The sequence below is a fragment of the Elgaria multicarinata genome, chromosome 17 (genome assembly GCF_023053635.1).
Source record: "Elgaria multicarinata webbii isolate HBS135686 ecotype San Diego chromosome 17, rElgMul1.1.pri, whole genome shotgun sequence".
Taxonomy (NCBI): Eukaryota; Metazoa; Chordata; class Lepidosauria; order Squamata; family Anguidae; genus Elgaria; species Elgaria multicarinata.
The window spans coordinates 13,545,831-13,570,417 of record NC_086187.1 but is presented as its reverse complement, the minus strand read 5'-3'; the positions used below and the strand labels follow the sequence as shown (position 1 = coordinate 13,570,417).

General features: G+C 48.4%; 1 protein-coding gene across 2 annotated transcripts in view; it reads right to left on the bottom strand.

Annotated features, from left to right (window-relative positions):
• The window catches only part of CAPN15 (calpain 15), a 121,385-nt gene that overhangs the window by 26,261 nt on the left and 70,537 nt on the right, over positions 1 to 24,587 (bottom strand). For both annotated transcript variants that reach the window (XM_063143069.1, XM_063143067.1), the window contains exon 3: positions 5,416 to 6,880. In XM_063143069.1, coding sequence (XP_062999139.1) covers positions 5,416 to 6,880 — 1,465 coding nt within the window. The remainder of the gene's footprint in view (positions 1 to 5,415; positions 6,881 to 24,587) is intronic.

The window sequence follows — 24,587 nt, the reverse complement described above, 5'->3', positions numbered from 1 at the left end:
GGCTTTCCCTGCACCGTGCCTTCCCACTCTTGGGGAGGACACAGCTCAGGCAAAACAGCTATCAACGGCTACTTGTCCTGATGGCTCTGTGCTACCTTCAGTATCAAGAGGCACTATGCCTATGTACACCAGCTGCTGGGGAACATGGGCAAGGCTGAGTGCTGTTGCACTCATGTCCTGCTTGTGAGTTTCCCATGGACAGCTGGTTGGCCACTGTGTGAACCGAGTATTTATTTATTTATTTATTGCATTTATATACCGCTCCATAGCCAGGGCTCTCTGGGCGGTTTACAGAAATTCTAAAATTGAGATAAAGTACTGGATAAGTACTGGACTAGATGGACCCTTGGTCTGATCCAGCAGGGCTCTTCTGATACTGTTATGTGCTTAGAACTTTGGCTGGGGCCCATTCATCTTCACCGCATGTCCCCATCCCACTCATGGGGGGCACATTAAGACCCCCACCTCACCCAACTAAGTTCCCTTCCCCTGGGTAACACCTCTCTCTCTCTCTCTCTCTCTCTCTCTCTCTCTCTCTCTCTCTCTCTCTCTCTCTAACACTCACACTAAGTACTGAATATTGGAGTCCACTAGAAGAGCCTTTAGCGTGGTGGCCCCTTTACTTTGGAACTCCCTGACCCTGGAATGTCATGCAGGTGCCCACACTGTGCTTCTTCCGGTGCCTACTAAAAACAGCTCTTGTCCAGGAAGCATTCGTCAACAGACCAGCGACCGTTTTTCTTGGTGTTCTGTTTCAAACTGATGGATTTTAATATGCTGTTTTAATCTTTTTTACGGTTTTATTCCCGTGTTTACGCTCCGGAATCTTTTAGGATATGGAGCAGTATACATTGCAAATAAATAAATACTACTGCTGCAGGCAGGCAAGCGACAGCAAATGCACACCAGCTGCCTCCCCCTCTCCCCTGCACAGAAATGGGATGATGCCCTCAAGTAAGTTCAGGCGTCTGGGAAGGGCGTCTGCCTTTTCCGCCCCTGCAAGCATCGGGACTGTATCAGGATTTGGAGGGGATGCAGTGAGAGAATTCGAAAATGTGATCTACGCACACGCACACACCAGGCCACTGCCGCTTGGCTGGCAAGGCGGAAGCCCAGTATGAAGGCCCACCTGCTGTTCCTGAGCGTCTCTCCCTCTGAAGTCCGACGGGATTAAATTTCATTTCAGACCTGCCTTGATGTGGCTTCTATCACCACAGGCCACAGAGAGAGAAAGAGAGAGAGAGAGAACCTCACAGCACTTGATCATTAAAGCCTCTGTGTGGTTCGTTATTAATGAGCGCAGGGAGTGCCCCTTTCCAAAGGCTGCCAAGGGAGACCCCAGAAGACACCCGGTCCTGCTAATCATTTCACCAGGCTAAAATAAAATAAAATAAAAATCCCAAAGTCCTTACTTGGACTGAGCACTCTTTCGCTGACTTCTTTAGCAAGGGAACCTAGAGCAACCTTCCCCTACAGTGTGCCTGACAGATGTTTCAGACTTCAACACCCATCAGCCCCAGCCAGCACGGCCAAGGGCCAGGGATGATTGGGGGTGGCCCAAAACATCTGGAGGGTTGAAAAAGGCTGGCCGAGAAGGCCGGATCTTCACGTGGGCTGGCCCGCGGGAGAAAAGAGGGCACTGCTGGCAGTATGGCGTGAACCAGTGTAGACGACTCCAAAGAATTTAAGCCAGATTTTACTAAAGTGGGTCAGGAGAGGGAGCGAGGGAAGAAACACATCCCTCAGTCCCCCGTGCTTTGGTGATTCTGTTCATTACAGGGCTCGAAGGGCACAAAGATGACCTAGCGCTGACAGCCAGCACAGTGTCTTAGGAGGTAATAATAATAATAATAATAATAATAATAATAATAATAATAATAATTTCTTACCCGCCTCTCCCTTTGGATCGAGGTGGGGAACAACATTAGTACAGGAATCAACACATCTTTAAAATTCTTGATTTTGCATGAATCTGGGTAGGCCTGCCGGAAAAGGCTAGTCTTCAAAGCTGCCTTAAAATCACAGAGGGAGTTAATATTACGAATCTCCTCCGGCAGGCCGTTCCATAATCCAGGGGCGACAGAAGAAAAGGTCCTCTGGGAAACTGATGTCAGCCTAGTCTTGGCTGACTGACGTAAGTTCTCCCCAGAGGACCTGAGTGTGCAGGGCGGACCGTATGGGAGAAGGCGATCCCGCAGGTAACCTGGACCCAAACCATGTAGGGCTTTAACGGTAATGACCAACACTGGACGGAGGAAGCTCACACAGCCACGATGTTTCCTGGGTGACCTCTGTCACCCCCTCACTCCCAGAGTAACCTGCCTCCCACGTCGCTGCAAGGATAAAATGAAGAGATGGAACTATGTAAACTACTATGAGCTCCTTGGTGGGAAAAGGAGGGATATCAATCAATCTATCGTGCATAATTGGAAAGTGGGGAGAGGAAGCACTTTGTCCTAGAATGTGCTTCCTCCCCCCGCCCCCAAACAAGATATTCAAAGCAAGGGAAGAAGTTTGTTCAGAACACAAATTACATAAAAAATGCATAAAATGTGGCTGGAGGGGGGATTTATTAACAGACAACGAAGGAGACCTGTGTATGAAAGGTGCAATAGAAAATCAGATCACAGTCATCAATACGGACGATACACACAATATCTTTTGATGGAGATGAGATATGAAAAGATGGTCAGTGCAGCAGCTGGTAATCAACACCAGATGGAACCACACCAAATGGCTCAGGTCATATTCATAGCACATAGGAAGCTGCCTTATTGTGGCATTTCCAGGTAGTGCTAGGAAATCTCCTAGCTGAAGTCCTACAAAGCTACTGCCAGTCAGTGTCAGCAATACTGAGCTACTTGGACTCAGTGGTCCCATTCAGAAGACACCTTAAACGACAGCTTTAACCACGGTGGTTAAGCCAGAAAGCCTTATTTACTGTGGTGAACACAGCCCGGCTTTCTGGCTTAACCACCATAGTTGAAATTGTTGTTTAAGGTGTCTTCTGAATGGGACCACTGAGTCCAAGTAGCTAAGTATTGCTGACACTGACTGGCAGTAGCTTTGTAGGACTTCAGCTAGGAGTTTTCCTAGCACTACCTGGAAATGCCAGGGATTGAACTGGGACCTTCTGATTCAGGTAGACAGCACGTGTGTGTGTGTGTGTGTGTGTGAGAGAGAGAGAGAGAGAGAGAGAGATTAGGAAAGGACCTTATACAACTATAATAGCAAAGAGCTTGAAAGACAGCTCAACATTTTTGCCAATTTACTCAGCATCCTGGTCAACCCTGAATGGCTACTAGTCATGATGGCCAAGTGCAACCTCCAGTATCAGAGGCAGTAAGCCTGGATACACAGAATGCCCGCCTAGATGGACCCTTGGTCTGATCCAGCACGGCTCTTCTTGTGTTCTTAAGAGAGCACATGGGCACAGAATAGTTATACTAGCCTGTGTATACTGCTCCCTAAAATGCTACCAGTATTACTAATGGCTGCCACATTTAGTTGATTTAATTGGTTTGCTGCCTCGAGGGGGTTTTCCCCTTAAAAGTGGCCTAAAAATAATTTTAATTAAGCAAACAAACAAACAAACAAAGCTGAATTAATTAAACACATTTTGATCAATTAAAAGGCAGTGCTCTCAATTAATCAGTCAGCACTTTTTGAAAAAAGATAAACATAAATCCTTGTAAACCTAAGTGGTTTCAAAAACTGTACATGGCCTTTTGGGAGAGGAATTTGTGTGTGTGTGTGTGAGGGAAGGGAGAATGCCTCTCCTAAGAAGAGGCCTGCTGAAATAGGCATACATCGTCTAAAAGCAAAGCATACTTTAAAAAAGGAAAAGGAAAAGAAGAACTAAGTTTTCCACATGCACATTTAATTGATTAAAATTCATGATTAATTGATTGTGATGTCTTTAATCAGATGACAGACCTAGTACTAGCAGCAGCAATAATAAATAATGCATTTCTATAGAACTTTAGTGCGTTCAATGGGTTTCGCATACCTTCCCAGCAAGTTTTACACCCACCCTGCAAGATTCATTATATTAGATCCTATCCCGGATTGAAGATGAGGGCTGAGGCTGAACACGGCCACTTACTTAAACCTGCCCTGTGATTTGGTGGCCGTGGAAAGGTTTGAACTTGGCAAGACATTGTTCTGTCCCTACACTGGAATAGTTCCCGGCTGTATCACAGAAAGCCCAATCTTGCAACGCAGCATCATTAAATCACGAAAGCCAAGGACACGTGCATGACGTTTCTTCGGGGCTGTCTAGTGATGGCAGAGACACAAGCAGGTATGGAGCACACCAAGATCAGGGGCCCAGACCATTCAGTTTCTTGCAGCCCTCCTTTGCCCCCCAGCTTCTAAGGGGGGGAGCAGAAGAGAGGTCCGCCTGGCGCCTACACTGTACTCCTTTCGTCGCCAGCTGAAGACCTTTTTATTCACTCAGTATTTTAACACTTAATTTTAACTTAAATTTAAATTACACTGTTTTAACTCTGTATTTTAACCTTATATCAATTTTGCTGCGTGGTTTTATCCTGGTTGTGCTTTTTATATTGTATTTTGTATTTGTGTTTTTAACTTGTTGGTTGTTTTATGATGGTTTTAATTTTTGTGAACCGCCCAGAGAGCTTCGGCTATTGGGCGGTATAAAAAATGAAATAAATAAATAAATAAATAAACCTCAAAGCCTAAAGACCAAATCCAGCCTCCGTGGCCCCCCAGAAGGCTACACCCCCGTCCCCTGTCTCAAACCTCTTCCCCTTGACTGCTGAACATTTCCTGGTTTTCTACCTTCTGTTCGGTTTCTCGAAAAGCTTGGAAATATCTCTCCTAAGTCTTAGGCCTGATCTACACCAAGCAGGATATTGCACTATGAAAGTGGTATGGAAGCGGTATATAAAAGGCAGGAGCCACACTACTGCTTTATAGCGGTATTGAAGTACACTGACTACTGTTGGGGTCCACTGACACATACCGTATACTGCTTTCATACCACTTTCATACCGCTAGATCCTGCTTGGTGTGGCTCCTGCCTCTTATATACTGCTTTCACAGTGCAATATCCTGCTTGGTGTAGATTAGGCCTTAGTTACCGGCAGTAAAGAGCTTTGAGATAAAAGGCACTGGGATTTGGGGTCGGCTCCTTTTGCCTTCGGACCCTCCAACCACTGAAATGCCAACCGTTCCCCGGCCCCCATACACACACACAGAAAGGACTCCGAAACGAAATTCGTCCCACGGGTTCGAAGACGTTCTGTACCCCTGTTCTAAGATCCCAACCAAGCGCCGCCCGCGTGCTCCCTCGCTGAACCCTGCAGAAACAGGCTTTTCAAAAAACGAACAAGAATCCGGTGCCCGGCACTGGTGGAGCGGGCACGGGCAGGCGGGGCAGGCACTCACCTCTTGGCAGAAGGAGACGATGTTCTCCCAGAGGGCTTTGGCCTCCCCTTCGTCCGTCTGCCGCCGCTTCTCGGCGTGCATGCTCTCGCGGCGCCTGAGCGGCTTGGCGCCCTTGCGCTGGGCCATGTAGCCCTGCGGGGTGTGGCAGGCCACGCAGTGCTTGGCCTGGAGCTCGTTGAGCAGGGTGCAGGCGGGGCAGGGCCACTGGGTGGGCCGCTCCGGCGCGGCCGGGGGCTGCGAGGGGAAGAGGCGGGCCACTTTGCGGGCCGAGGGGGCTTTGGCGCTGCAGGCCGCGCAGGCCGCCTTGTCCGAGCCCCCGCACTCGGGGCATTTGGGAAGCGGCTCCCCCTGCAGGCCGTGCTCCTGGAAGCCGTGCAGCTTGGAGGAGCCGCAGGCCTTGCACTGCTGGGAGGCCGTGGGGTTCTTCAGCGTGCACTTAGAACAGGACCAGGTGGTGAAGTCCGGGCTGGACGGGCCGCAGGGAGTGAACCGCACCGAGTCCCCCGTCAAGTCGATGGTGTCGCTGCCTTTCTGGGCGCTGCAGGCCTCGCAGGCGCCGGCCCCCGAGGCGTTGAGGAGAGAGCAGGCGCCGCACTTCCAGGCCGGCGGGCTGATCTCCATCTCCTCTTCCAGCACGCTCAGCCGCTTGGTGGCCATCAGCTCCTGGAAGCGGAGGGCCTTCTGCACAGGCGTCGGGGGCGAGGCGGGCTGGGAGGCCTCAGGCACCGGCGGCTGCATCTGCGGGGGCACCTCTCGGCGGCTGCGGGGAACCGGGTTGTTTTGGAGGCCGGGGGAGAAAAGGCTAAAGCTTGGCATCTTCTGGCCGTTTTGCTCAGGGGCGGCTGTGCCTTGGTTGGCAACGGGGTGGCTCTCCGGCGTCTCCGCCGCCACGCCAGTCTGAGGGGTGGCGGGCGCGATGTGGAAGCCGGCCGGAGCAACGACTTCCGGGACGACCAGCGCCTCCGGGGGGATCTTGGGCAGCGAGAGCTTGCGGGGCCCCCCGCAGGCCGAGCAGGAGTTGGCCACGGGGGTGTTGTGGAGGGTGCAGCGCTGGCAGGCCCAGCCGTCCTCTGGCCCCGCCCCCTCCGGGCTCTTCCCCCCAGAGTCCTCGCCGGAGCTCTCGGCCGTCGGCATCTCCTCCTTGCAAGGGCCCTTTGGCTCGACCGAGATGGTGGCCTTGGGCAAGGCGCCGTTGATGATGGGCAGCGGAGAGCCCCCGGGCCCGGGCTCCGGGGTGAAGCCGCACACCTCACAGGTCTCTTTGCCCAGGAAGTTCCGGAAGGTGCAGCGGGCGCAGGGCCATTTCTGCTCCTCCACGCTGAGGCGCAAGATGTGGTTGAGGTCGGGTTTCTGGCGGGGGGCCTCGCAGATGGAGCATTGCCGCTGTCCCACGGGGTTCAGGAACGTGCAGCGGGTGCAGGACCATTCCCGCACGGCGGCCATAGAACCAGAAGAGTGGCTGTGGCTGCAAGGGAGGAGGAAGGGCATCGTTAGACGTCAGGAGAGCGACCGAGGGAGGCGGAGACCGTGGCACGGCCAGCAGTACTGAACCGCAGAGATGCCCCCACCACCACGTTGTAGGACTCGCAACTCCCGTCTGCCCCAGCACATGCCCAAGGATGATGGGAATTGTAGTCCGGCAACCTCTAGACCAGCCTCCCTCAATCTGGCACCCCCTCGATGTGATGGGACGTGGGGAGTTGTGGTCTAACGCATCTGGGGAACACCAGGTTGGGGGCGGCAGCTCTAGAGCTTCCCCACCCCTGAGTTACAGGAAGGGATCCGACGTATTCGCTCGGTGATCCCACAGAAGCTTCCCTTTCACGGGAAGAAAGTTGCGCTTACGGAAGGGGTCCTTTCGTCAGCAAAACGCTCCTCCCGTTCTAGGAAGGAACTACAGGGCAACTACACTGGGCATCGCTTCTAGCTTTTGTTTAGTGCTCTTGAAGATGTCCAGAGTGCTTCACGTAAGTTCTGCAAAAACCTTGTAAAATTAGCCAATGTGGTTTCCCCCACCCACCCAGTGTTGAGTGGGAAGGGAGGCAGAGGCTGAGAGATAGTGGGGAGCAAAGAGACCTATCAAGCTCGAGGCAGAGATGAAATATGGAACGGGCTCTCACGGTTCTCAGCTCTGCATCCACCATGCTGCGCTGTTTCTCAAGGGCCTGGTTGCAGCCTGGTTGGGTTCAGCGTGAAACTCTGCAGAGCTACTTCTCGAGCTACGAAGACCAATGATTCTAGACGGAAGTTTTCAGGGCTCTCCCCCCACCCACCCTGACCAAAGCCAGGCAAGTCGCCCAGGGCAAAGGCAACCCCGTTGGGTGCCGAGACAGTCTCACTGGCGTTAAGATGCGTCGGGTGGCTTGCAGTCTCCCGCGCCAGCTGCTGCAGATGTTGAATTTGAGACTTCAGAGCTGCGTCAAACTCAGAGCCTCATGGGTGAGGATTGTGACCCGGGAAACAGTCAATGATGGATTTAATTTGATTGGGGGGGGGGAGAAAACTCTGGTTCCGTCAGAGCTAACAAAGTCTCTCCTCTGTGCAGGGGTGGAGGGGGGGAGGAACCAGTGGTGCGCTTGGCAACCCCCCCCCCCCGCCCTGCTGCCTCCCCTTCATTTTTCGGCATCCACATTTACTGAGCCCTCCGTGCACATTCCATCCTTCTCCCCGCTGCTGCTGCTGCCCTCCTCTTCTCCGCCCTCCGCTGTTTCCACAGGACTCCCCTCCCTCCCTCCCTCCCCCTCCTGTCTCCAGCTGCCCAATTATTTCCAAGCCCTGGGATGCTGCTGTCCTAGTTACAAGGACATCTATGCCTGTCATGCGCACCCTCTGCCTGACATCTGACTCGCAGCAGGGAAGAAGGAACGGCGAGGGACTCCCCCTGGCGACGCACACGCCGCTCCGCCTTGGCCGTGGAAGGACACATGCTCAGGCCGTTCCTCGCCTTCCGTCTGGGCCTAGCCCACGGGCAGCCAGCGGGTCTCTTTGGCTGGAGGTGCCACAGAGCGCCCGTCGCCACCAGGACTGCCAGGCGGGCTCCGTTGTACCTGCCTCTCCCGACATCCCTTCACTGCTCTGGCAATGCTCCCTCTTTCTCCCAAAGTTACTGCAGGGCAGCAAGCCTCGTTCTCCCATAATGGACAAGGAACAGCAGGCATCCAGAGCCCCCGGGATTGAACTCTGAAACAATCGCACCATTACGATCTAAAGCCGTGTGTGTCTGGATATGTGTGTATGTACATGCGAGTACAACCAGGGGCTGCAGACCAGGCAGGCCTATTTCAAGCTGCCCCCCCCCCCCACACATCAGTAGTCTTGCAAAATCCCCAATTTATCATAGTTCCCTATTATAGATTTTTCCTTATTGCATTCATTAAGAGTTATCTAAAGTAAGAATATTGGGAATGGTACCCAGAGAACTGGTATAGCACAGTGGCTAAAATTACGAGCTATGTATCACAATATTACGTCTACTTAGGTGGGCCTTAGGCAATCCACACTTAAATCTGTCCCCACAACTGTAATAGGGGGGATAATAATGCTGATACACTTTACAGGGTTGTTGTCGCTATACAAATTACAGCTAGATCAGCTGTAATCAGCTGGACATCAGGAAAAACTTCCTGACTGTTAGAGCAGTGTGACAATGGAATCAGTCACCTAGGGAGGTTGTGGGCTCTCCCACACTAGAGGCCTTCAAGAGGCAGCTGGACAAGCATCTGTCGGGGATGCTTTAGGGTGGATTCCTGCATTGAGCAGGGGGTTGGACTCGATGGCCTTGTAGGCCCCTTCCAACTCTGCTATTCTATGATTCTATGATTCTATTTCTAGCATGGCCATTAGGAATTATGGGACTTGCAATCCGAAATATCTGGAGTCAGGGAAGCCTGAGCTAGATCACGTATGTGAAGAACTTTGAACACATGAAAACGCGATGCCATCTAATGTCATCCACACCTCCTGGTGTAACCCCTTGCATCACTTGACATCCCTCAAGAATAAGGCCAGAATTCATAGCCGTACCAGACATACATGTCCAATATACATACAAGCCAATCTAGAAGAGTGTAACTTGGCAACAGATATATTCGCAAGACAAAATAGGAGAAAGAGGAAAATGAGCTACCCTCTTCAAAGCAGGCGTCTAGGTTGTTCCGGGTCTTTATCTCCCCCCCCCCCCCGATGTTAGTCCTGCCAATAAAACTAGCCTCTCATGAACTGAAGGCATAAACTGCAATTTCCAGCTGCTTAGCAACTGGATGACCTGTCCCTTAAATAGTGTCCGTATGGTAAGAATTCTGCTACTTTGGATTGGTCGGCAATTGTCTTACCAAAATTTTAACAGAGAATAACATTTTTTAAGAAACACCGAAATGCTCAGCAACTCTCCCATTTGGCCGAACACCGAAATGCTCAGCAACTCTCCCATTTGGCCGAACACCGAAATGCTCAGCAACTCTCCCATTTGGCCGAACACCGAAATGCTCAGCAACTCTCCCATTTGGCCGACGCCCCCAGTTCAAAGAAGAGTCGTTGCAGGATCTCAACCTCACTCCAAATCAGGGATGGGCAATGTAATGAATAAATAAATAAATAAATAAATAATCTCTGACCACTGGCCACAATGGCTGGGATGTATGGAAGTTGTGGTCTAAAACTTTAGGAGGGCAACTGGAATTAAAGCAGGCCTTCCAGATGAAACCGGAGAACCCCACACCACCACGCACTTCATTTTAGAAATTAAAACACTGCTTTCCTATGACCATCCTGCTCTACTTCCTTGCACAGGAACTCAGAAAACCAGAGTCTAAAAATACTCGACACCAAACAGCATCCAGAGTTTTTAGTTCCGCACTTCTGAGGATGGCACTATTACCTGGAATTTGGGGGCCATCCAAATTCTCTCTCCCACCCCACCTTCCCCAAGTTGCTGAGGTCACGTTTCCTTTCGTTTCAGAAATTAAAGCCCTGCTTTGCTCCAACCATCCGGTTGCACCTCTTCTGCAATGGGATCTAAAAACCAATCCACCCAACCCCCCAAGGACTAAAATTACTCATGACCAAAGAGCATCCAGTTCTTAGTGCAGGAACGGTGAAGAGAAGTAAGCTGCACACAGTGCATAAACTATAGAACTCGCTGCCACAAGATGTAGTGATGGCTACCACTTTGAATGGCTTCAAAAGGGAGTTAGATAAAGGAGAAGGCTATCGAAGGCTACTAGTCCTGATAGCTATGTTCTGCCTCCAGTAGCAGAGGAGTAAGAGTATGCTCACCAGTTGCTGGGGAATATGGGTGGGAGGGTGTTATTCTGTGTCCTCCTTGTGGGTTCCTGGTCAACAGCTGGTTGGCCACTGTGTGAACAGAGTGCTAGACTAGATGGACCCTTGGTCTGATCCAGCAGGGCACCTCTTATCTCATTACTCCCAACTTCAAGGCTGCCAAGCTTACCTAATAACGTATTTACAATTGGCATTCAATTATTGTAAGAAATAAACTTAAGAAGCGGAAAATTTTCAGGGGGGAAATAAAGCACTGGAAAATGTTCCGTTTTGGAAAATCACTGGTGGCTACTAGTCGTGATGGCTTTATAACACCTCTGGTATCAGAGGCTGTGCGCCTGTGTGTGCCAGTTGTTGAGAAACATGAGTGGCAGGGTGAGATTGCACTCACGTCCTGTTTGTGGGCTTCCTGACTTACTGCTCCCTTTACAAGCCAGAATTACAAGCCAGGGCTGGTTCTTGAATTATGATTCCTGGATTGTAAGGGGAGCGATAAGCCAGGATTCTCGGTTTGGACAAGCTAAGCAAACCTTTCTCGTTTGTTTAGTGGTTGAGGAGAAAAGGAGAAGCAAATGGGCTGTATGTAGTATTGGGCAAAAGGTGGGGTATAAATACTACTACTACTACTACTACTACTACTACTACTAATAATAATAATAATAATAATAATCCCTTATGGTAAGCCAGGTTTCTCTACAATTCTGGCTTATTGTTATGTGCAAATGCAGCCAATGGTTTCTTTTTGGTCCTTTCTAACTATTATTCTGCAAATTGGAAAGTCAGTTAGAAGACAACATTTTCTGAAATCGTTCTCAACTTCAACAGGTTAGGAAATGACCAGGAACAAAACAAAAATAGATAGTATAGCAGAATTAAAAAAGAAGAAGAGTCTCACTTCTTGCAATAATATTTAGCAGCAAGAATGGACAACACCTCCATTGTTAGTGGGCTCCTAGAAGTATAGGTTGGGGTTAATTTAGCACTCAAGGCCATGTCAGAAAACGTATCGCCGGTGAGTAATTCACATATTTCCGATGCATGTAATTAGCGTAATTTGCATAGCATTTTTGTTGGCATGGCAGACATCCGCCAACAATTGGTGAACGCGTTGCATTTATTCAACAACATTTATATTCAGAAAAGCTCATCTGCCGCTAATGTGAAAAATATGAGTCAGTCCTTGGCAAATTGTGAAATCTAAAAAGATGCTATGAATTTGGGCTTATTTGTACTGGCGTCCTTGTTTTGTCACCACATTTTAAAACTTATTTCTATAAGCAGAAGAGCTTGAGAATTGGCCTTTAATCTGTCTGTAAGACGGAAATGAGAAAATTCTAAACGGGAGACCAACACACTCGTTATCCATCCTATGTTTAAATTAGGCAGAAAGATTTATTTATTATTTGTCTCCAATTATTTCTATCCTGCTTTTCTGTCTAAAAGGTCTTCCAAGCAGCCAACAGAAACTCATAAAAACATCAATAAATACAATCAAAATGACAAAGACGAAACAAAAACTGGGTTGTTTTGTGGACAAAATGGGGGTTTGGGGGGGGGTTGGATCACTCTATGTCGTCTTGAGCTCCTTGGAGGAAAGATGAAACATAGAAATAACAAGCAAACAAACAGATCAATAAAAGTCAGAGGACAGTTCAGCTCATTAAAATACTGAATCCATTAAAAAGATAGAAATGCTCATAAAAAAGCTTTCATATCTTGCTGAAAAGGGAGCCAGGCATGCTATAGCTTTGGTGCCATAAACAGTGGAGGCTGGTGGCTCTGATGTCAGGGGGCCCCCCAGTAAATCCACTCAGGGTTTCGGTCAGAAACAGTCAAAACTCTAAAGGAGCTGTCCAAGGTGCTAATCTTTATCTCTCCCCTACCCCAGATGGGTTCAGCACCTTGGACAGCTCCTTTAGAATTCTAACTGGCAGACTGAAACCCAGAGTGGATTCACTGCCTTATCGACATATGAGGTCCCAGCCTCCACTGGCCACAAGAGAGACAATTCTGTCCTTCAACCCCACCTCTGAAGGCAGGGAACACAGTCATCTCTGCAGTGTCGATTTCAATATTCGGGTCACTTCATATGGGAGGAGACCGTTCTTTAAAATATCCTGGCCTCAGAGCAGTTAAGAGAATTACTGTTCAAAACCATAACAACAATAACAACTTGTTCATTTTATTTGAAGCTTTTCTCAAAAAAAGACTCAAGGCATCTTACACCAGGAATGGAAACAAACTGCTAGCCAACTGAAATGAATCCCTAGCCAATTCAGCTAACCTTTGCAGATGTTGAGGGTCCAATGTACTCATACTTCTTCTGTTCATTTCAGTGCCTATGCATACAGCTGTCTTTTCCCACTGAAGTGAATGGCGATCGCCCTGTGTGCAAGAGCTCTGTGTAAACATATTGGGCAGTCTCCAATGGTAGTCCTACTCAGCACAGAGCCATTGAAATGAATGGGTTTAGTCTACGGCCCCATACAGACAACACACTAAACCAGAGCTTTCCAAAATTTTCATGTTGGTGACACTTTTTAGAAATGCATCATTTCGCGACACAGTAATTCAGTTTTACTAGCAAACTGGAGGTTAAACTAACCCCTTATAAGAGATACAGACACATACATAAATTGTAATAACGAAATGTATGGAGACACAACGTATCTCATGAAAACCTTTCATTTATATTTTAAAAAATATATGATTTGCAAGATAATAACATACATTTCCAAGACTTTTCACATTGAACCAATTTTGTTGAGCGGCGGTTGAGACGGTGTTCTATGAAAAAACTGGACCCATGGAATTTCTCGAATGCGTCACTTCAGGTGCAGCCGCGTCACCGGAAGTGACGTGGAATCAGCTGTTTCGACCCGATTATGCATACTGCGCATGAGCAGTACCTGTATGATCCCTCGACCGTGGTGTGCATATACGGATACGACGGAAGGGGAATATACCAGTGCACCATACTAATCGGCACCTTTGCTGCGTAAAAATGCATGCGAGTCGGTATTGCTTATTTCACATAGACTCAGAGGTTTCTCGTTACATTCGCGTGACACACCTCCACACTGCAGCTGACCCACTAACGAACACACAGTTTGGAAAGCTCTGCACTAAACCATGCTGCAGCATGGTTTAGCGCAGTGGTTCCCAAACTTTTTCAGGGAACCGCCCCCTTGGTTCCACAAACTCATGCCCAGTGCCCCCCTACCCTACATTATAAAAATCATTATTCAGAATAGCAGTTTTCAACGACCCACTAAGAAAGATAATAACAATAAAATTCAAAACAGTAACAATTAGTTGAATATTTATTCAAAATCCGAAGCACCCACTGCAGGCTTGCCAAGGGAGGGAAAAGAGAGTGAACGCCTCTGTTTTGCAGCCGGCGTGGCAGGGCACACCAAGCAGGGTATGTCTCTTCATTAGCGTTTTGGTGCTTTTGAAACATTTCAATTCACCATTAAAAGGACTCTTCTTAAATGGTATTAATACATGTGTGGATTCTTCCCCTATATGGCTTGGGACCAAACTACCTTCTCCCATAAAAATGTCCCTGGGTTTTAAGACCTTCTGGAGAGGCGCTTCTTGGAAAAGACCACCTCGAGCGCCCCCCTGCCGCCCCCTTGCCTCTTAACGCCCCCCTATGCAATCCCACTGCCCCCAGGGGGGCGGTACCGCCCACTTTGGGAACCATTGGTTTAGCGTGTTGTTTGAACGGGGCGAATGTGGGGCTAACAGCTTCCAATTCACTTCAGAATCCAACATAAACTTCTCCTGTTGACCTACAAAGCTTTTCACTGTCTAGCTCCTTCCTATCTCTCCTCTCTCATCTCACACTATTGCTCCGCTCGTGCTCTTCGCTCCTCTGATGCCATGTTTCTCGCCTGCCCAAGGGCCTCTACTTCCCTTGCCCGGCTTCGTCCATTTTCTTCTGCTGCCCCTTATGCCTGGAACGCTCTTCCAGAACATTTGAGAACTACAAGTTCAATCACAGCTTTTAAAGCTCAGCTAAAAACTTTTCTTTTTCCTAAAGCTTTTAAAACTTGATTTTGTCCTGACTTTATACTGTTAGTTTTACCCTACCCAGTGCCTGTTTACCCTACCCTGTGCCTGTTTGCATTCTCTTCCCCTCCTTATTGTTTTATTATGATTTTATTAGAATGTATGCCTATGCGGCAGGGTCTTGCTATTTACTGTTTTACTCTGTACAGCACCATGTACATTGATGGTGCTATATAAATAAATAAATAAATAAATAAATAAATAATAACAATAATACTGCACATGGGGCCTGAGCCTATGCAGTAATACAAATCCCAGTGAGACACTACTCTTTTCATAAAAACTGGAAAGCGCTAGGGCACTGAGGGGGAAGTTGGAATAGGTTAACAACGGGAATCCCAGGGCTGCCGTACGGGAAAATGCAGAAAACACAGTCCCAAAGTGCCGGGGTGGTGTGGAGGATGTAATACACAAGACAGCAAAGTGTTTCCATCAACCCTTTCAAAATTAAGCGCTTTTCTGGATGCTGTGGATTTGTAATTGCCCCTTTGCTTCTTGCTGATTTCCAGCCATTTCCTCAATTAAAACGCCAAATGGGATTATGCAAGATGTTGCCAAGGATGCGAGTCCTAACAAGCCACTCTGGGAGGAACCCGTTCTCCAACATGGTGCATCTAGGAGTGCCGCTGAGTTGGCAAGGACGATGAGGCAAAAGCCGACACAAACTTTGGCGTGCCGGTGACAGAAGTCCGAAGGTCGGAAGAGTAAAGGGGGAGAGGGAAGGGAAGGGAATGCCAGGATCAGAAGAGGCGCGGAAGTGATCCGTGGAAAGCGAAGCGCAGGCTTAATCGCACGCTCAAAAGGGGAGGACTTGCGCCTGCCATTACGTCACAAAGAAATCCGTTTTTTGCTCCTCCAAAAGGCAGATGGAAACATTCCCCTAAGAAGTGGGCTTGAATTCGTACGAATTTCAGAAGAGATAAAGGGCGGGTGGGTGGGAGTTTTACCTAGAATTCAGGCAACCAAATCGCAGCACGGGGACCACTTGTTTGTGGCACTCTTGGAGAGGAACAGGAGAGTCCCTCTGTGCCGGGCTATGACATAGTCAGATCAAGTGAACTCAGGCTCAGCCGATTAGTAACAACCTGAGCACTGAGGGTTGATGGAAAGTAAGATTCTGCAATAGCAACAGCAGTATGCACTAGAATGGCAGAATCTCACATGTGCTGTCCGTCCTTTCCCCAACACCACCCAAAAGAAGTAACAAGCATGTAACTCCTCTGCTGAGGGAACTGCACTGGCTGCCTATTCGCTACCAGGCCAGATTTAAGGTTCTTGTACTTGTGTACAAAGCCCTAAACAACTTGGGACCAGGATACCTGAGAGAGCGCCTTCTCCCTTACCAACCTGCCCGGTCACTGAGGTCATCTGAGGGCCTGCTCCTGGTGGTTCCACATAGACCCATCCTCCGATTGGAGTCCACCAGGGGAAGAGCCTTCAACGTGGTGGCCCCCCTTCTGTGGAATTGCCTGCTTCTGGAGGTCAGGCAGGCGCCAACCTTGTACTCCTTTCAGCGCCTCCTGAAAACATCTTTATTCCAGGAAGCCTTTCCTTAATATGCAGCCTTGAGTCTCTGTATTTGCTTCTTTTAAAATTTCTTTTAAGTGTTTTATTCTGTTTTTTATTTTCATTTTATCTCCGAAACTTTTCAATGGGGAGCGGTATATAAATATTCTAAATAAATAAATAAAAGAGAAAGATGCTCGCTACCACAAGGCGTACCGATGGCCAACCAGTTGGATGGCTTTCAAAGGGGGTAAGGCAAATTCATGGAGGTGAACATAGGCTACTAATCCTGATGGCTATATATGCTATCTCGAGTATCAGAGGCAGTGTACACCAGTGGCTGGGGAACATGGGTGGGAGAGTGCTGTTGCACTCAGGTCCTGCTTACGGGTTTCCTATGGGCAGCTGGCTGGCCACTGTATGAACAGAATACTGGACTAGAGGGACTCTTGGTCTGATCCAGAATGGCTCTTCCGATGTTCTTAAGATGTCCTAGAACAGCTTTCCCCTATCTAGTGTCCTCCAGTTATTTTGTATTACAACCCCCAGCATGCCAGACAATTGACCATGTTGGCTCAGGCTTACAGCTGTTGTAATCCAAAACAACTGGAGGGTTTCTGCTTGGGGAAAGATGCCTTAGAAAATGAGGCGTTCCTAATACATAATGGGTGTATATGTACAGTGGTGACAAAAAAGCTTGCTTTACGGTGGATTCCTGCATTGAGCAGGGATTCGATGGCCTTAGACGCCCCTTCCAACTCTACTGTTCTATGATTCTATTACAGGACTGTGTGAACTGTGCTAGCAGCTTTTTTCCTTTGGCCCAAGTTTTTAAGGGCCGGGCCCTTTCCCTCCACTTTTGTGGATGGCCCCCATTTCAGATGAAGAGCAGTGGAGAATGAAGGCGATTCCTGCATTTCAGGAATCCTTTTTCAGACTCCTTGGTTTCTTCCAGCTCTGGGCACATGCTCACTTCAGGGGAAGGTGGCTATAGGGAGTATCAAAAGCAACGGTTTGGGGTGCAAGCAGAGATACCTAGGCATAAGCGGGGTGGATTCATGTCTCCGTTCTATACCAAGCCACCTGGACTGATTTACACGTCACTGTTTCTCCAATCAGATCTTCTCCCTCTTTCAATGGCAAAAAATAAATAAATAAATTAAAAAAAAATCCCCCCAGAGTTCGAAAAACATAAAGCCCTTAAACCTCAATGCCTCACTTTGCTCTAGTGCAAAAAATCAATTGTTCTTGTTAACAAGGTATAAAGCTGGAATTCTCCGATAGACAATACATCCCAGGCAAATCCTCTTGCTTGGCAGAGCCTTCAAATGAAAATCTCTGCCTTCAACAAGCAGCTAAATCCTCCAGGCAGGTCTTTGTATTCCCCTGCATCTCACAACTGTGATCGGAATCAATGTTACTCAGCTATATTGCGGGGGACTTGACCAAATGCCCCAGGTCGTTGCCTGTCCCGGAAGCTTGCAAGATGGCACTCTAGTCTGGGCTGCCATTTTGTTTTCTATGTGTCCACAATTCCGCTTGCCTACTCGCCAGTGGCGAGTACTCCTCACCCTCTAGCATTATCCAAAGTCCTGAGCTTAGAATGAGGGAAAGGGTGAGGCCCAAATGACCATCAATGCTTAGGACAACAGGAAAGCCCGGATTGCAAAAGCAAAAATTAGGCCTGGAATGAGAGATACTCGGTCCACCACGCAGTTCTCTGTGCACTCCCCACCCTCTAAAATTCACATCCTCCTCCTCCTCCTCCTCCTGATTATTTGCATTTTTATACCGGCCAATAGCTGAAGCTCCCTGGGCGGTTCACAAAACCCAAAACCGTTCAAAGCACAAAGCAAACAGTACAAAAACATGATATAACATACACGTAAAAGAGAGATTAAAAACATACCACACATGACCAAAACATCTTTAAAACATCCTTAAAACATTCTAAAATTTCACTGGATAGGTCTGCCAGAATAGATCAGTCTTTATTATTGGGCTTCAATCACTTAAGTCATGGTTTGGAACAAGGGTGGGGAACCAGTCATCCAGTATTTTTTTTTCTTGTTTGATTTGAACTACAACTCCTATCAGTCCTCACCTTTGGCCAGGCTGGCTGAAGCAGATGGGAAAAGGAGTCTAACACCATCTGGAGGGACACAGAAGGCAGTACCCAATGGTAGCCCTATGTAGACTAGGCTCATTTACTTCAATGGGACTACTTTGCATAGGAGTACCATTGGGTACTAGGGTTGTGCAAGCTTCGGATATGGAGTTCCAAAGCACTGGAGGACATTTTGTGTGCAATCCCCCATTTTCTGCACAGCCTTAGTCCCAGTCCCAGTTAGAGAACTACATCTCCCATCGTGCATTGCAGCTAATCAGAACGCAGCCTTTTCCTCTCCTTGGCAATAATGGACTAAGCCTTTGAATGATGCTATGTCTTTTAGAGAATAGATAACTACACGAGTCTTTAGAGTGATGCAACAGCACATCCCCCCACTTCAACACCCATCATCCCCAACACCCCTCACTTCCCCCAGGGAGGATCTGTTGTTGTTGCAGGTATGGAGGAGAGACTGAGAGAGAGGGAGAGAGAAGGCAGGCATTTCGCACCTCCCTCTCATGTTTTCTACTGGTTTTATACATTCCCAAAGGGGACATTTTTTAAACTTACTTCTTTGGCTAGGAATGCAGAGCAGGAAACGTGAAACCTTACTAGGACGTCCAGTCTGTAATCTGTCTGCTCCAACTTCCTCTGTCCAGACTAAAAAAAAAAAAAAACCCTCTTCCGAAGGTAATCTCTGTGACCTGGCATAGAGGTGTTTTCCCCACATAGACACAGGGCCTGAGGCTGAATCAGCAGCGTGACTCAAATGTTGTATCCTTCATTCTAAGAAATCCCATGTTTAGCACTGAAACGGATATCTTTACTTGTGTGTATCTTAGAAGACTGCATAACTCCAACATCTGTAGCAAATTATCCAATATTGAGAACTTCATACATCCTGCTATCAAATAATTACGGGGTTCAGAATTTAAGTTTTCAAGTCTCTAGCCCTTAAGGCTGGAAAGTATGAGCGCAATACCTAGAAATAGTGGGTGGCGATGAGGGGTATCCTGTGCAGCCCTTACTTGTGGCTTCCGGAAACAGAATTATGCATCACACAGTTCCCCAGTTCCTTGGTCTGCATAATTTACAGATTTCAGAATTCAGCTTTTCTTGCTACGGAATTCTGGTGGTGGTTGTTTTTAAAGTGCAGGATACACACAACTCTGACCTTAATCTATGATGATTTGGGGTGGGAGGGGTTGTCCCCCAAATGCTGCCAACCAAGGAAGGCCAGAGACGCTCAGAGCGATCCGAACGCCTTGCTCACACCCCTTCCCCTTCCCTCTCCCCTCTGCAGCAAATCACCTCTTAACTTGCTAGCCCTGGTCACCCTGCGATTGATCACCAAGCTCCGTGCAACTCCCTGACCGTCGCTCTTCATGATGTGGTTGCTGAGCAGCAGGTGCAGGGCTCGCGGAGCCGGTTTCTTGAGTGGACGGGTCATTCTAGCCCAGCAGCTGAGCTAGGCCACCACCCAGGAGGCCACATTGTGATGTCAGCGGTCTCCCTGGGCTGCATTTACTCTTCTTTCTAGGGCCTTTCTGCTTTGGGGGAGGAAAGCAAGCTTAGCTAATCTTGGCATCCAATCTCCGGCTTAGAAGTACCATATGTCATGAAACAGGTAAAAAAAAGGCGAAGCCCTTCAGAACCAGAGCTCTCTTCTTGTCTGCCTGCTGAACCCTAATCTCAAAGTGAGCAGCTAGAATCAAGGGAGCAGCCTGTTTTTCGCTTGGCTCATGGAAGCATTTGCTGATTGCTCTGCTCCTTCCCAGTAAAATAAGCCTAGCATTAACCTTAAGCTTGCCTCCAAATTACGATCTGAAATCATGGTTTGAACTGGGTTTTCAAACCGGTATTTGGAAGCTCTAAAATCTCGATAAAATAGTTAAGAGCAGAGACACCACACTGACAACAAAGGTCCGCATAGTTAAAGCAATGGTATTCCCCGTAGTAACCTATGGCTGCGAGAGCTGGACCATAAGGAAAGCTGAGCGAAGGAAGATAGATGCTTTTGAACTGTGGTGTTGGAGGAAAATTCTGAGAGTGCCGTGGACTGCAAGAAGATCAAACCAGTCCATACTCCAGGAAATAAAGCCAGACTGCTCACTTGAGGGAATGGTATTAAAGGCAACACTGAAGTACTTTGGCCACATAATGAGAAGACAGGATACCCTGGAGAAGAGGCTGATGCTAGGGAAAGTGGAAGGCAAAAGGAAGAGGGGCCGACCAAGGGCAAGATGGATGGATGATATTCTGGAGGTGACAGACTTGACCTTGGGGGAGCTAGGGGTGGCGACGGCTGACAGAAAGCTCTGGCGTGGGCTGGTCCATGAAGTCACGAAGAGTCGGAAGCGACTGAACGAATAAACAACAAAATGTTATGGCTAGGGCTAACCCAGCTTTGCCTGATTTACATCATGGTCTATGAGAGGGACAGGGGAGCATTTGAGCCCACTGGTAACAGGATGACTGGTTTGAGTCTGTGAGAAAAGGAGATCCACGTTGCTGACATGCATTTCTGTTTCTTCCAAAGCCCCTTTTCATCTTTGGCATCGTTCCATGTCCTGTCGCTGAACTGCCACTACGGCTGAGAATGCGAAGATCACCTAGCCCCAAGCTGTGCTTTGATCTCTCACTCATCTGTATCCAAAAACACTTTCTACCAATTATCCAGTATCAAAGAATAGACAACAAGCGAAAGGGGGAGCCCAAGGTAGGGCATGCCTGTAAGACAAGCCATACGCTTGGCAAGACAAGCAGAGAGGATCCAATCAAGAGTCTCAAACCACACATGACAGTGTGGAGTGAGAAACCGCCAAGATATGCCCACTCATCTGGCCAGGGGGGGCGGGAATCTTTGGTGAAGTTCAGGAGAGTAACTTGATGAACACAGAGAAAAAAAGCAAAATCTAACGGTAAGACGCCAACAAAGAGAAATTCCTGTAAATGAGTTGTGAGTATGAGTCAGCAGTGTGATGTGGCTGCAAAAAAGGCAAACGCAATTGTAGGTGGCATCAATAGAAGTATAGTCTCTAAATCACAGGAGGTAGTAGTTCCGCCTTACTCTGTGCTGGTCAGACCTCACTTCAAATACTGTGTGCAATTCTGGATAATAACCTTTAAGAAGGATTCAGAGAAACTGGAATCGGAAAAAGGCAACCAAGGTGATCAGGGGACTAGACACTAAATCCTACAAGGACAGCTTGAAGACTGGGTATGTTTCGCCTTGAAAAAAGAAGAGTGAGGAGGGGTATGATAGCACTTTCCAAGTACCTAAAGGGGTGTCACACGCAAGAGAGGGCCACAACTTGTACTCTTGTCGTCTAGGACTATAGGACACAGATTTTGGTTGCTTGAACATCAGGAAAAGGTTCTTAACCTAGGGAGGTCATGGGCTTTCTGTCGCTGGAAGTACTCAAACAGAAACTGGACAGCTGTCTGTCAGGGATGCTTTCAACTGGTTTCCCACACTGGACAGAGGGTTGGGTTCAATGTCCTCTTCCAACTCTATGATTCTCTTATTCAAATGGGGAAATCACGAGATGGCCTTTATATACTGATCCTTTGCTTGAGCCGTCCTGGATCTTTACGGCAGTAGAGGTTGAGCAGTGCTCTACTGTCAGCCGGGGAGGACGGGTTATGGGTTGCAGGCCGGAGCAAAGCAGTGTAAACGGGCCCTTCAAATAGCAACAGTTGTGAAAGAGACAGTGAACAAGGTGGAGAGTTGCCGCCAGTCAGTGTAGACCATGGGAGTGTTGAACCTCTTCCAGCCTGAGGCCTGAATTCAGTTTCCGAGAAGCTCTTGGGAGGCAGGGCCGAAAGCAAAACGGGCAGGGCCACAAATCCGCACATTTGCTAGCATAAATCTCTTACTGCCTTAGAAGAGAGGCATTTCAGTCTTCTAAAATGCAGAAACAAAAGAGAGAGTCTTCTCAGTGGTGCCCCCCCCCCCCACATTTATGGAATGATCTCCCTGATAAGGCCCGCCTGGCACCAACATTGTCATCTTTTCGGCGCCAGGTGAAAACTACCCTCTTCTCTCAGGCATTTGGCAGCATGTAACGAGTCTTTTGATCAGTCCCTGGATTGTCTCTGGGTGATGGTTTTAAATTGCTTTTAGATATATGCTGTTGAATGTGCAATATGTTTCATGCCGTTTTGTGAATGGTTTTATACAGTGGAATTTTAGGATGTTTTTAGAAGGTTTTTAGGATGTTTTAACAATGTATATTACGTTTTAATTCAGTTTTATGTATTGTTGTTCCCCGCCTCAATTAAAATGGAGAGGCGGGTAAGAAATAAATTTATTATTATTATTATCATGCATTTTAACGGTTTTTAATTTCTGTGAACCGTCCAGAGGACTTCGGCTATGGGGCGGTATAGAAATGGAACGAATGAATGAATGAATGAATGAAACAATTACACAGAAAACAAGAAACTACCAAACAACCGGTGGTCAGAGGAAAGGCTATCTGGGGAATCCCAAAGGCCTGGATTGGGACCCCAGGGAGGCTAGATGATATGTCTCCCACCCCCAGGACTGATATTCCCTGCCTCTGTCGTAGACAATACTGATGGTAGAAGGATTAAGAGAATTAGCAGCTAGCCCAAGGTCTCCTAATGTGCTTGTCACAGAGCCCAGATTTGAATCATGGGTTTTTCTGGCTCACTGCTCACACCCTTAACCACCACGCTGCACCAGTTTGCAAAGACAAACGGAACGAATAAACATATAAATGACCCAGCACCAGGAGGGGACGGCACATGGTCTGCTATGCATGCGCAGGGAAGCTTCTCCTTCTCCGTCGCCCTTGCTGGCATCTGGCCGGGCCCAACGGTGCCTACGGCCCATGCGCAACCCGCAGCTGTGATCTTTGCAGGGAGACGGCTCGGCGTTGTGCTGCCAACACCCTGCTGGGCCGTTCTAAACAGAACATCTGCCGCTGTTTGAAACTGCTTCAGTGCAAAACGAGGGGGCTGCCTACTGGTTTCCGCTCGGCTTTAGATTAGAACACATCGGCAGCTCCTGGTTCCCCAAAAGTGTAGGAAAGGAAACTGCTACAAGCAGGGAACGAAGGTACAGCCATTTCAGACTCACTGCATCCACGCAGTACGACACATCTCTGCGGTCCGGCACTTCACTGCTTCACTGAGGACAGAAGATCAAGGTGCTGCGCTCAGGAGACGGGAAGACGGGAAGCTACATCAGTTGCCAAGAGAAGAGCTCGCAGCAGGCAAGGGGAGCTCCAGACAGGAGCACGAGCGGAGCTGCCCCAAGGCTATGTGGAAACATGAGCAGCTCTTTAAGCAAAAAGGCCGAACGACTGAGCAGGCTCTGACAAAAGCCTTGGCGAAATGGCACCTTTGTAAGCAAAGATGAGGCAGTCGCAGGCCAACTGCAGAGAACACCATTGGGGGGCCCTGCAGTGTTTCGGCAAAGGGTCCATCCGGCTGATTTGCTGCCAAACTACTGTTAGGAGTCACTCGCCCTGGTGGCAGCAGGGGTCAGAAATGAGATGGGGACAGAAAGATGGGAACCTGCCTTGTACTGAGACCATTGATCCATCCAGCCCAGTGCCATTGACCCCTTGCTGGGAGCGGCTCTCCAGGGCTTCAGGAAGGAGTTGTTCCAACTCTGGCCAGAGATGCCTGGGATAAAACCCGGAACCTTCTGCCTCCTGAGCAGGTGCTTTACGACTGAGTTACGACCCCCCTCCTAAATGCACCAGGGCATCGGTGACTTGGATGTGGCTGTGCATAAAGTGCCATTACTCACAAGTAAAGCTCATGCTTTGCATGCAGAAAGTCATCGGGGTCAATCCCGAGCATCTCCAGTAAATCGGATCTTACGGAGCCGGGCTGGTAAGTGTCTTCCCCAGCGCAGGGCCTTAGAGAGGTACTGACAGTTATGGCGGACAGGTACAGTCCCGTATGCTTCCTGGTCACAAAACCCCCAAGTTCAACGCAGCTCTGATTTAAGGAGTAAACTCCCAGTCCCCTATAAAACACATGTTGGAAGAAGCTTAAGCTTCTACCAGCCCTAGAGCTTGCAGGCTAGCGTCCAAGTTTTTTAAAAGGATAAGGGCACCCCTTTACTTAAAGCGTTTCCCACGTGCCCAACTGAGCGCACTGGCAGAAAACCACGACCACAGGGGGGGGTCAAAGCTCTGTGCATGTCCCAATCCCGTGC